Source organism: Bufo bufo, chromosome 2 (assembly GCF_905171765.1).
Source record: "Bufo bufo chromosome 2, aBufBuf1.1, whole genome shotgun sequence".
NCBI classification, from domain to species: domain Eukaryota; kingdom Metazoa; phylum Chordata; class Amphibia; order Anura; family Bufonidae; genus Bufo; species Bufo bufo.
Window position 1 is genome coordinate 442,023,777 of NC_053390.1, and position 13,298 is coordinate 442,037,074.

General features: G+C 42.1%; 1 protein-coding gene across 16 annotated transcripts in view; it reads right to left on the reverse strand.

Moving 5' to 3' along the window:
* CELF5 (CUGBP Elav-like family member 5) overlaps nt 1-13,298 on the reverse strand; it is a 137,914-nt gene that overhangs the window by 13,248 nt on the left and 111,368 nt on the right. For 7 of the 16 annotated variants that reach the window (XM_040420390.1, XM_040420383.1, XM_040420379.1 and 4 more), the window contains exons 3-5: nt 10,843-10,891; nt 3,891-4,019; nt 2,988-3,067 (exon numbers count right to left, since the gene is read on the reverse strand). In XM_040420390.1, coding sequence (XP_040276324.1) covers nt 2,988-3,067; nt 3,891-4,019; nt 10,843-10,891 — 258 coding nt within the window. Of the gene's footprint in view, nt 1-2,987; nt 3,068-3,890; nt 4,050-6,170; nt 6,198-10,842; nt 10,892-13,298 lie in introns of all 16 variants that reach the window. The other 9 variants (XM_040420391.1, XM_040420384.1, XM_040420394.1 and 6 more) reach the window with 2 other exon arrangements.

Here is a 13,298-nt window from a genome sequence, read left to right on the forward strand (position 1 = left end):
ATGCAATTTGAACAATATATCTAAACAATAAACACTTAACAAAAAGAAGTGAAAGATCCCAGAGAGAAGGATCGAAACGTTGCTGTCTGGTAAATAAAGAACTATCTTTTCATTTTTACGCCTTGGAAGTGCTGCGGAATTTCTTTTTGTTATATGCTTTGGAGGGGGACCGCCTTCATAGCCGCTTGCACTCCGCTGACATCGTTTGTCGCAGTGCGGCTCCTATTGCCCTTTTTCTAAACAATAAACACTGTTATTTGTATAGGAATTGGAACTTGGGATTTCAATTTAAATAAATATTGCCCTGTTCATACATACACTGGTTCCACTGGGTTTATGCTGCTTTTTAATGGCAAAAATTATGTAACCTGCAAAACTATTCTTCGCAACAAAGGTACACCAAACCAATAGACCCCATTAAAGGTCCACAGGATCTATCAAACCAGTCATTGGCTCCATTAACAATATAAGCTATAACACTAATGTGAGTGAAACAGGGTTCTATGTGCCTCAATCTTCACAGGTCAGTTCAATTATTTGTCACTAAGATTTGGAGGTTGGGTTATACATAGAAATTTTAGTGATCCAAAAACCAGAGACCAGGCACACAGTACTATGATTCTTCTACAATTCGCTTTCCAATGATAGTGCGGTACCGGTAAATGATCAGCGCTACTTCTTCCACTAGTTTAAAATACACTTGGCAGTCATCAGTTCATTTTAGTGACTATATCTGGATTTGTACATTATTCTTAATGACATATGAAACTTTTTTTCCACATATGGCATAGATCCGAGATCATTCAATTACTGTTACATTTTCAGACATGGGCCCAATGGTTTTCCTCGCAATGTGTAGATTGGACTTTCTGGAGCCACTGTCTCAGAAGAGTCATCAATAAGCAGTGTGCACAGACAATCAGGTCTATTCCAGGGTCGTATAATGCAACATGCCTTAGTCAGTAATTACAATTATGGTGTGTTCAAACAACATAAAGACTCGATGGAAAATGTCATTTATGTCTGCGCATCATGGTTTTTCAAAGAGTACAGATGGTGATATTCTACATTTGTCCAATGGCTCTATCCAGTGGGTTCAGGCTGAAAAATTTGCTTTATGGAAAAAATTGCTACCACCCAAATGGAGAAGACTACAAGTTATTATATTGTCTTTGAATGTTGCACCCTGTGTTTATCATGGGCTATGAATAAATTCCTACCTTCTACCTCCTTTTGATAGAAAGCAAGTAGGTCACTGATTACATAATGAAAGCCAAAGCAAATCAGCATCACCTATAGATTCATGTAGGTCAGATGGAGGTTGCACCATTTCATACTGATATTTAGCTTCACGGGTTGTCTCAGGGCAACAACCCCTGTCCTTAAGTCCTTGTAGGACATTTGACCTTATTATAGGGAGTCATCCACCTAGGACCTCATGTGCCACTCTGGCAGACCCGGCATGTCCATGTCATACATGGATGGCCATGTATTTAGCCTGTAGCATCTGTATGTCCAGACAAGGCATCATCCATTGATATGAGATAATCCCTGTGGTGACAGAAGATGGCTTCATTTTTAAAGGGAGAGGTCTTTGTGAGGAAAATATATTGGAAAAATGAATATTGTCCTGCCGTTGGGATCAACACTGATCAGCTAGTAGCAAATGTTCAATTAGGCCTAGTTCAAACTTTAGTGATTTGGTCAGTGATTTCCATCAGTGAACACAGGTGCAAATTTTTTCATTATACCTTATCTCTTTGTAGCCTCCATGCTTGGTTTTGACTCACAATCGCTGATTGAAATCACTGACCAAACAATGACTGTATGAACCAGGCCTTAACCGCCTGCAGCATCAGCACAGGAGACACTAGGCATTCCCCAGTCTGCATGGAAATCAGTGATCTGTACAGGTTATACATGGTTGTTCTTGATACACCAAAACAAGAGACGCTCTTCTTTGGTAACCCCTCTCTAGTCACTCCAAGTTCCCTTATAGGGTTTTCAAACCAGAAATATTTATTTGATTTAATAAGCTTACAGAAAGTTAAAGAAGTGGCTTTGGGTTAAAAAGGTAAGATATTTCCTTTATAAAATAAAAAATATCATCAACAGGGTGTAGAGAGAAACAGACCAGGGGTCTAAGGGAATCGGTGAAAACATGAGTGGCTAACCATAACAGATTAAATGAGCTGCAATACCAGTCACCTCCCATTGAAAACCATGGCACAGTTTCTGTTAAAGAACGTCTTGTGCAACCCCTTTATGGTAAGCAACCTCTAAGATTATATTGGCCAAAAAGGATGACATTTTAACAAAGCAGGCAGACGTTATATATTGGATGGCTGGGTGGATGACCATTGTAACCAGTAATAGTCCAGTTGGTCTGGATGGGGTTAGTACATGGTAGATTTCATTACTGAAAACAAAATATATTTTAACATCTGTTATTTGATAAGTGGAAAGATAAAAAGAAGGGGTTGGCCCACAAACATCAACTATCCACAGCATAGGCTGTTAATATATCATTGCTGAGAGTTTGACCACAGACGCCCATGGAGTAGTGGTCACACATGCACACAATCACTCCATTTAAAGTCTAGGGAACAGACATACAGTAGCCAAGCACAGTATTCTGCTATTTCTGTCAGTGCCATAGAAAATGAATGGAGAGGTAGTGTGCATACCTGACCACCATTTCATTGAAACAGGTGACACAAGAATTTTGTTCTCATGATCATGGAGTTCCAACCACACGGGTCCTATGTATAGATAATAAATGCTGTTTGTAGGCCATCCCTTTTAAGATATTGACGTTGAACAAAGATTATATATGTTACACATTCTGTTGTACACGTATAGTATTTTCCATATTTCTTATACATTGGCCAGGTATACCATAGACAGGCAGAAAGGTGAAGCTTTCAGATTCACTTACATAAACATAAAGGGGCACCTGAGCTATGACTAGAGAAGGGAATACTTACTGGCATTGTTTGACTCCCATGTAGAGCATGTATCGCTGCCTGAGCCTCAGCATGAGATGAGAACTTGACAAAAGCACAGCCTGGAAACATATCAGTATATAGTTTGCATAAAAAATATATTAGTAAAAACAGTCATGACTGTAGCGGTCTCATGAGGACAATACTAAATGTGTAAATGGAGGAAGAACTTGCTAAATATATATCAGTGACTAAGTATTTTTTTACATGTATGTCTACATCAGAAGAAAGCACCAGTTCTAATATGGTCCGTGTAAAGAAAAACAGTAGGGAAAACACTTGGAATTTCAGAACAGAAACTGTTAGGCTGCATTCACATCTTCATTTCAGGCTGGGTTCACACTTGAGCGTTTTACAGCGCGTTCAAACGCGCTGTAAAACGCTCAACACATGAAAACCAATGCTTCCCTATGGCCCTGGCTCTCATTTGAGCGTTTTACAGCGCCCTACGCTCAAAAAAGTTCTTGAGCTTCTTTGGGGCGTTTTGTCGCGCGTTTGCAGCCATAGGACACTGCTGTTAATCACACAAACGCGCGTAATACGCGCGTTGACTATGGACAAAAACACGCGACACAAACGCGCGTTAAACGCGCATATCAAATATGCTCAGGTCTGAACCCAGCCTCAGAGATCTGGCCTGATCTGGTGCAAATGCTGGCTGTTGGCAGGACAAAAAAATGTTGCATGCAACAGTTTAAGTCCGGCTGTAACCCAGCATTTATGCCGGAAATTGACCCCATTGCAGTCGGTGGCGATGGGGCTCTGTGCCGGTACAGCGTGCTGGAGATGTGAACAAAGCCTTACTCTTATATAACCTATGGAGGATATAGTGGAACTAAGCATGTTCGGCCATAAATATTTCTTCTTTCTTCTAGCTGGTCTTACCTTTACTGCTGCCATCAGGTCCTCGTAGAACAGAACACTCCTCAATTGAGCCAAAGGCTTGGAACATGCTGGTCACTTCTTCTTCTGACTGCTGTTTGCTAAGCATCCCCACAAACAGTTTGCGATCACCTGTGGTCCCAAGTGTCAGGTTAGTGTCACCTAGTCACATAAGTTACTTGGTAAAGAAAAATTCAAACTTACAAACTCTAGAAGAACTTGTGGTAATACTGTTGCAAAGTGATGTTCTAGGAAGTCTATGTAAAATACAGATTTTAATGAAGGTGTTCCAGAAATCCCTCGCCGATCATTCTTCATGAATAATGTTGGCTTACCCACGCAATGTCAATGACTATAAAGATGGTGACATACAGCAGCGGTAACTAGACAGTTACAGGTCCAGCTTGTCTAAATATGTTGGTGAAACTATGTGACGGTATACTATTAAGAGGGGAACTTGGAAAAACATCTGTTTCCTTCTACTAATATTAATTACTTTTAGCGCAGAGGTGGACTGAGTATAATCTGAGACCCCAAGCATTAAATAGTAATACTTTTAATTTGAGGTAATATTACCACAGTTATCACCTGCTTTTCCTTTCTCCTTCAGGCCAAAACTTAAAAAATTGCTCTGATTGTCCAAAGGACTGCGCAAATCCTGCTGGTGACAGCTACTGCCCTAATCCCTGGTGGTCACTCTGCCCCTGTTTTCCATCTCTCCCTCTCTATAAATCTCTACCTCTCTTTAAACCTCTCCTTTGCTATAAAGCTAAGTCTCTCCCTCTCTCTTAGGGCTCATGCACATGACCGTGTGCTGCCCGTGGCTGTATTGCGGCCCGCATACGGCGGGTCCGCAATACACGGGCACTGGCCGCGTGCATCCCGCATCATGGATCGCGGACCCATTCACATCAATGGGTCCGCAATATGGGAGATGCGGAACAGAGGCACGGAACGGAAGCCCATGGAAGCACTACGGAGTGCTTCCGTGGGTTTTCTGTCCGTGCCTCCGCACCGCAAAAAAAGTTGTGCATGCACTACTTTTTTGCGGTGCGGACAGATCACGGACCCATTCAAGTTGAGGGGGTCTGAATCTGTCTGCAGCCGCCGCACGGATGTTGCCGTGCATTGGGGGCCGCAAATTGCGGTCCCCAATGCATGGAACGGCCAGCACACGGTCGCGTGCATGAGCCCTTAATCTAAAGCTAGGGCTACACGACGACATGTGTCGTGCGACATTTTGTTGCACCAATATTGCGTGACAATTTTTATAATGCTAGTCTATGGTGACATGCTGCGACTGCGACACGACAATAGCTGGATTTTTTTGTGACTGTTCCGTCGCAGTTGCATGTCGCAGTGTGACACCATAGACTATCATTATAAAAATTGTTGCGCAACATTGGTGCAACATCAATGTCGTGCAACACATGTTGCAGTGTAGTTGTGCCCTATGTGACACGTCATCGTGTAGCCCTAGCCTAAGTCTCTACCTCTCTCTTAATCTGAGGGCTCATGCACATGACCGTTGGATATTTTGCGGTCCGCAAATTGTGGATCCGCAAAACATGGATACCGGCCGTGTGCATTCCATAATTTGCAAAACAGAACAGCTGGCCCCTAATAAAACAGTCCTATCCTTGTCAGTAATGCGGACAATAATAGAGCATGTTGTATTTTTTTGTGAAATGGACATATGGACACGGAATGCCCACAGAGTAATTTCCGTTTTTATGTGGCCCCTATAAAGTGAATAGTTCCGCATTCGGGCTGCGAAAAAAAACGGAACGGACATGGAAAAAAAATGTTTGTGTGCATGAGCCCTAAATCTCTCCCTCTCTCTTAATCTAAGTCTCTCCCTCTCTCTAAGGGCTCGTGCACACAAACATTTATTATATCCAATCTGCATTTTGTGTGGGTCGGTTGTGGACCCATTCACTTTATGGACAAGAATATGACTGTTCTATAAAGGGCAGGACGTTCCGTTCCGCAAAATGCGGAATGCACATGGCCAGTATCTGTGTTTTGCAAATCCGCAATTTATGGACTGCAAAACAGGCTACGGTCATGTGCATGAGCCCTAAATCTAAGACTCTCTCTAAGGGCTCATGCACACGAGCGTGTATGCCCCGTGCCCATGCTGCGGACCACAATGCACCGGCATAGGCTGGGTGCACTCCGTTTGCAGATGCGGACCCATTCACTTGAATGGTTCCGCGATCCACAAGAGATGATCCACACTGCAAAAAAAATAGGACATGTTCTATTTATTTTGCAGTGCACTGCTCTGTATCTTGAGGATTGCAGACCCTTTCAAGTCAATTGGTCTGCTTCTGTGATACGGAGTTCACACAGCCGGTGCCCATATATTGCTGACCTGCTGTTTATGGCACAGGGCACACACGCTCGTGTGCAAGAGTCCTAATGCTAAGTCTCTCCCTCTTTCTAAAGCTAAGTCTCTCATTCTCTCTAAAGCTAAGTCTCTCCATATCTCTAAAGCTAAGTCTCTTACTCTCTCTCTAAAGCTTAGGCTCTCCCTCTTTCTAAAGCTAAGTCTCTGATTCTCTCTAAAGCTGTCTCTTCCTCTCTCTAAAGCTAAGTCTCTTCCTCTCTCTAAAGCTATGTCCCTCTATCTCTAAAGCCAAGTCTCTCCGTCTCTCTAAAGCTGTCTCTCGAAAGCTAAGTCTCTCCATCTCTAAATCTAAGTCTCTCCATCTCTCTAGTCTCTCTAAAGCTAAGACTCTGTCTCTCTAAAGCTATCTCTCTAAAGCTAAGTCTCTCCTTTGTAAAGCTGTCTCTCCTCTCTAAAGCTGTCTCTCCGTCTCTCTAAAGCTAAGCCTCTTCCTCATTTTAAAGCTAAATCTCCCCCCCTCTGAGTCTCTCTCTGCATTTTGACTCATAAGGATAATAGGGAAACCTGTACCATTCTTCTTATATACCTCATTTTCATTTGTACAACCCCAGTACCGTGCTTTTGAAATGAGGCTATAAAATGTATGTTCAGGAAAACAAATATGACAAGGATGATCCATGCTGCACACTAACATACTGTACTGCCTAATGAATCAGACACATGAACTATGTATATAAAGTGACATTTAGGTGAGCGGAAAACGATGGATGTAATGATTGACCAATATATTTTGTACATATTCTCGACATACATTTGCATGCACATATGGTTCAGTTGGGCACATTTGCCATATGTTCACATGCATCAGAATATAAGGTTATGTGCCCGTCTGCATACTGAGTGGTGTGATACGTATTCATGGGTAACTCATGCAGAATGGCACACAAATGTCAGTGACCCACTAAACATTCCACAATTTTGCACTGACATAGTAGACACAGCTGATCCAGCCCCCACCCCATCTCCCCCATGCACACACATGCTGCACAGAGCATCCTCCTCTCACCCCCTCCCATCTTGCATGCTCTGTTGCTCTCTTTCCTCACAATCTCCCTCCACACAGACACACACTAGGCCCCCCTTTCTCCCACAAGAGCCCCCTCCCATTCCCTCTCTCTTCACCCTCTGATTGGCAATTTCACATGCTGTCCAGCAACCATGAAAATTTGTTTGAAGCTGGAAGCTGCATCTGGTTACCATGACAATGGGCAGTGCCGGCACGCGGTGTGCCAGGGCGGTGGTGATGTATTTTGCAAGGGTTTAGGAAGCGCTCAGCTGCTGCAGACAGAGCTGGCAAAACCAGGTCATGGAGGCTGGACTAAGCAGGGCTGTAATGATATTGAATCCAAACACTGATAATAAACACTCATTACTCCACAATGCCCCCCATTAAGCGTCAATGAGGATACACCAAAATAATACCGTCATATCCACATGGAAAACAATGATCCGTGCAGGGTTTACGAATGTGCGCTTCAAAATGGATATAATGTGTAATGGATACAAGATGTCGATAATCGTCTGTGATGAATTCAACATGCTACAAAATCACACACTAACAGTAGACATAGGAGTGAATATGCCAAAACCACTGCAGACTGTGACAAATTGCTTTCATTGCTTGATCATACATGGAAAGATATTCGGACTTCAGCCAAGCAGACAAGATTATGTCCTTTCAGTCTGAGAGTAATGTGTGAAAATTGTAATTATTGTTAGCGAGATGAACCCCGACTGACAATCTGGAAGGAAGTCCATTTTTAGAAAATTAGACTGCCATTATACACCGCCTGTTTAGCTGGATAACTACTACTATTATTATTATTATTATTAATAATTGCTCTTAGTCTAGTTGGATGGAATTCGATTGGGCTGGAGTATGGATCCAGCAGGAGAGTCCCAGATTTTAGGGAATGTCCTGTTGTCCCAGGAAGGCTGCTGCATGTCCAGAATTCAACCGTATCTACGTCTTTGGGAGGCAGAAATAGTTGATCACCGTCAGCTCCCTGCTCCACCAATCACCCTGTGACCCCTGATGTCTGCGACTTAGCACAGGTACGATGCAGTGACATCATCGTACCTGCTGCAAGCCACAGACAGTACGGGCTAGAAGAGGCTTGCATTGAGGGATGAGGGCTGCCGTGCCTTGTCTGAGAGAGAGATCTTGACTAGCTATAGGAGTGGGGGTTGCATGGGCGGAGAGGGCTGCACAGAAGTTGCTGGGGGGAAGGGAGTGGCATTCAGAAATTTTCTGTGGGGCCCAGTCATTTCTAGTTATGCCACTGAGAATGAGGCTAGATGAATATTACTTTAAGGCATTAAGGTGTCGTCATGCTGTGTGGGGATCACTATGTGGACATGATACTAGATGGGGGAGCATCATACTGCATGAGGAAACGTTAAGGTGTTATCATACTGCATGGGGGGCACCGAAGGGGCGTAATACTCCATGGGGAAGCACTAAGGGGCATTGTACTGTGTGGAGGCAAAAAGGGTGCATAATACTGTATTGGCAGGCATTAAGGGCGCATCATACTGCACGGGGGGTACTAAAAGCACACCAAACAGCATGGAGTTCATTTCCCCTACTGTCTAAGAGATGGTTCCATTGGCTTCAAATTACTGATGGATTCTGATCTGCCAGATGAGGGATTGTCAAGAGAGTCACTGAAAGGAGCTCTATGATTAAAGGGGTTGTCACACTTCAGCAAATAGCATTTATCATGTAGAGAAAGTTAATACGAGCCACTTACTAATGTATTGTGATTGTCCATATTGCCTCCTTTGCTGGCTTGACTCATTTTTGCATGGCATTATACACTGCTTGTTTCCATGGTTATGACCATGACCACCCTGCAATCCAGCAGCGGTGGTTGTGCTTGAACACTATAGGAAAAAGCCTCTCTGGTGGCCGGGACCTTGGGAGCGTGCACAGGAATGCATAGCTACCTCATATCGCCGCTGCAGCAATGGCCCTAACCTCTGGAAACAGTGTATAATTCAATGGAAGAATGAATCAGGCCAGCACAGGAGGCAATATGGACAATCACAATACAGTAGTAACTGCTTTCTATTAACTTTCTCTACATGATAAATGCCAATTGCTGACATGAGACAATCCCTTTAATTCCTTACTTGTGATGAACTAGCTTTTTAATAGCAAGGGGTCCACATACTGTTTTGGCACAGCAACTCCCTCCTGCTCGCCACTGTAACATCATTATTTCATAAATGAAATCACATCCTTTAAAGAGGATTTTCACCCAACACATCTAAATGGGTATATATAAATGACTCAAAAGTAGTTTTGTACCTACAGAGATACTGGTTGTCACCTTTGAATTAGCTTCCCGGTAAACTGTCACTTTTTTATTGCTTGACAGCTCGTCATCAGTTTCTGAGAGGCAAAGTCAAAAGTGACAACCAGCCTGTTGTCACTTATAGGAAAATGCCTGTCGCTATATTTTTTTTAATATAAATCAACACAGATCTGGATGCCTGTTTATTAATGAAGGCGGTCTGAGCCGAGATCCGTCTCTAAACTAAAAGGTAGACGTTGATATCTTGCAGGTATTGATTGTTTCTTACCTCTTAATATTAGAAAAATCAATTAGATGTGTACATTTCTGGCATGCTTGAAAATGGTGGGGGAGAGTTATCAAACTGGTGTACAGTAGAACTGGCTTAGTTGCCCATAGCAACCAATCAGATTCCACCTTTCATTTTCCAAAGGAGCTGTGAAAAATGAAAGGTAGAATCTGATTGGTTCTACTTTACACCAGTTTGATAAATCTCCCCTTCTATGTCCACCATGCATTAAGAGGACCATGGTGCACTAAAATCTTTCAGTGTATGGATAGCAATGAAAGCCCTACCCGTATGATGATACATACAGTGATAGTGGATATGCTGCTTGTGACAATTCAGACTGTTATGGTGGGTATACATAATGATCACGGAAGGATCTCTTCTGTAATAATTGAAATGTTTTGTAAGGTAAGGTAAATTGTGGTGCTTTCTGCATGTCACTAACATAGGGATGATGTCCTCCCAGCATCAGACTCTGATCAGAGATATGATCGTCAGATTTAACTGCAACGCAAGTCACAGACAGAATCATAGCATGTCGATGAGCCTAAACACACTGCACAATGGAAGGTAACACAGTGGCAGAAGCCTATATCCAGTTATCAGTTATTTATTAACCACGTCTTTAACAGAATGTCATTTACACCAATGATACATGAATATTTTGCAAATGTAATAGAAGCACCTAGGTTTTATGACACCTATCATGCTTCAGGCTATTCATGACGATGAGTATGTATACACTGATGATGGCTGTGCTTCCCAGTATGATGCTGTAATAATGAACATGCTGTGTTGTATAATGATACATTGAGAATGAACAAGCTGGGATCTGGGATGCAACATAATCAATGCCATTAATGAACAGACAGCTCTGAATGGTGATGGATCCTTCAACAATGAGCAGACAACACTGCTGCACCCTGATAAGGGCTAGTCTTTTAGGATACATACCTCCCCGACTCTCGCTGTCTGCTGGCTTCACCTGAATTGGTCGTGCCATCTGGAACCAGAGAACACTCAGGATAAATGTTTCTCACCCACACCTTTAGCCATTACCCACTCAATAGGTTGTTTTTTTGTTCCTCCCCCCACAAAATGGCCAAATTTAGGTGTTAGGACTCTCTAGTAGATATACAAATGTAACATTTATGCAATAGTAATGTAAAAATGGCAAAATGGCTTCCATCTGTCCCAGGAGAATCACACAACTGTCATCAGAGCCAAAATGATTCAATGGATTAAAAGCTACAGATCAAATAAAGCCTTGGTAGGATAACACTTGCTTTATTATTGTAAAGGACAAGACCACTAGACAAAGAAATACTTACAGGAAATCCACCCAAAAATATCATAACAAGGGAAATATTGGTTACTGCTGTGTTACTAATATGAAGGAACCAGCAGCCAAATCTTCAGATGCCTCTATGGTGAACACGGCCTTAGTGCTATTCAAATGGCCCAAAGCAAAAGCCAGAAGGCTACTCACCCTCAACTCAATTTGCTGACAGCCAAAGACCAAGATCATAAAACCCTGGGAGACACCACGCAGGTACAGGCCCCACATGCTCTCTCATTATCAGCAAAAAATACAAAAGAAAGAATGAAACATGTGACAAAGCAGTGTCAGGACCCCTTCATTGTGAGCGCCACAGCAGCTGTTTAGGCTACTCACTATTAGTCATGGATCATAAATTCAGCATTTCCCTGAAATCGAGCACTGCACAAGAGTCAAGAAATGTTCCTCCAATTTTGGGCCTAAAACTTTGAATTCTGAAACATCTGATCATATTCAGCACTTCAGAAATTCTAATTTAGATAGACAGAGTGAACCCTCTGTAAAAGGCAGACTCTTTATGAAGACCATCTCCTTTCCTTATCCAGACCATATTTTCGTGGAATTTTAGTTACATCACTCGTTTTTCTTACTGACCATCTTCTTTACGACAATAACTCCTCAGAGGGCCAATTTTTAGTGCGGCTTTGGGTGGTCATCTCATAGAAGTTTTACTGTATTTTATAGTGTAGGTTCACTTTTAATTAGCAGGCCACTAATACCATACAGACACAACTAAACACTAGTAAATGTGTAAATGCATTACAGATATTAAGAACATGTAAGCTTGAAACGCATTAGAGGTTATCCTGTATGTGCTTTTAACCGTTTACTAGTAAACTCCAGATTCTATAGACAATGCTGGATTTATCCGGTGAAGATAGCATATATTGCAGTTCTTCAGGCGACTCAAATATCCCAATGTTCCCTGCTTGTTTAACATCTGTACTAAGCTTCATTTCCAATTTGGTCCTAGCAGAACACAGGGCAGTAGTGTACAGTAACCTCAAGAAAATAAAAAAACTTTCCAAAAACATAAAGCAGCAGCAGAGAGCGCTGGACTGTCGGTTGACAAGCTGTATATACGTTGCAGATGTAACCAGCCGAAACTGTAGACACGGTAATTCACTATATGTCATGATCGCTACTAGATAAGTAATACAAAGGGTTTACATAGTTACTTATTATCCAGGTTAAATCTTATTAAAAACTGCAAAATCACCTATGCATGTCGGATATAACTATCAGTATTAGGATATCAGTTCTTACCAGCAATCTATATACCACTGTGTATATGCTTGCCTGTTTTAGGGTACATTCACACACAGCAGCTTTTATGCTGAAAATCAATTCCATTCGTCTGAATGAGCTCGTTTCTGCAGCAATCATGTCTCCGTATACTAGAGTGAGGTTTATAAGAATCCAGATGTATGGAGTGGGTTTTAAGTCGCTGACAATTTTGAAACTAACGGCCCACGCGTGAACGTACTCGTGTAACAACTAACCTCACTTATAACGAAATAAAGTATGTAGACCTATACAATACAAATGGTACCATTTTACATCTAAAGCCGCTGTCACACAGTGTTTGATCAGGGATTTCCATCAGTGGTTGTGACCCAAGACCTGGTGAGGATCAAAAACACCAAACAGGTGGAAATCTTTCCATTATACTTTATCTCTTTGGAGGCTTCATTCCTGGTTTTGGCTCACATTCATTGATGGAAATCACTGACCAACCTTATATCAGAGAGTTCAGCGCCACTTAGCACTGAACTCATAAAAGTCCTTAATGGACAACACACATTTATAATACATAAAAAGTAAGATGAGTATACAAAAAACAGACTTGATTAGCATGAGATCACAAATCAGTTTGCACACATTTTGCATCTCTGGCCATTACAACCCGGGGAATACAGTTATCAACTAAAAGCACTAGAATGATAGGGGATGAAGATGACAAACTTAATTCCTCTGTAAAGGTCAAAATTAGCCCATGTGTTAAGGGGTTAATACACGACTTCCCTTTTCTTTGTCGTTTACTTAACATTAGCATTTAGGTTTTGTGAAA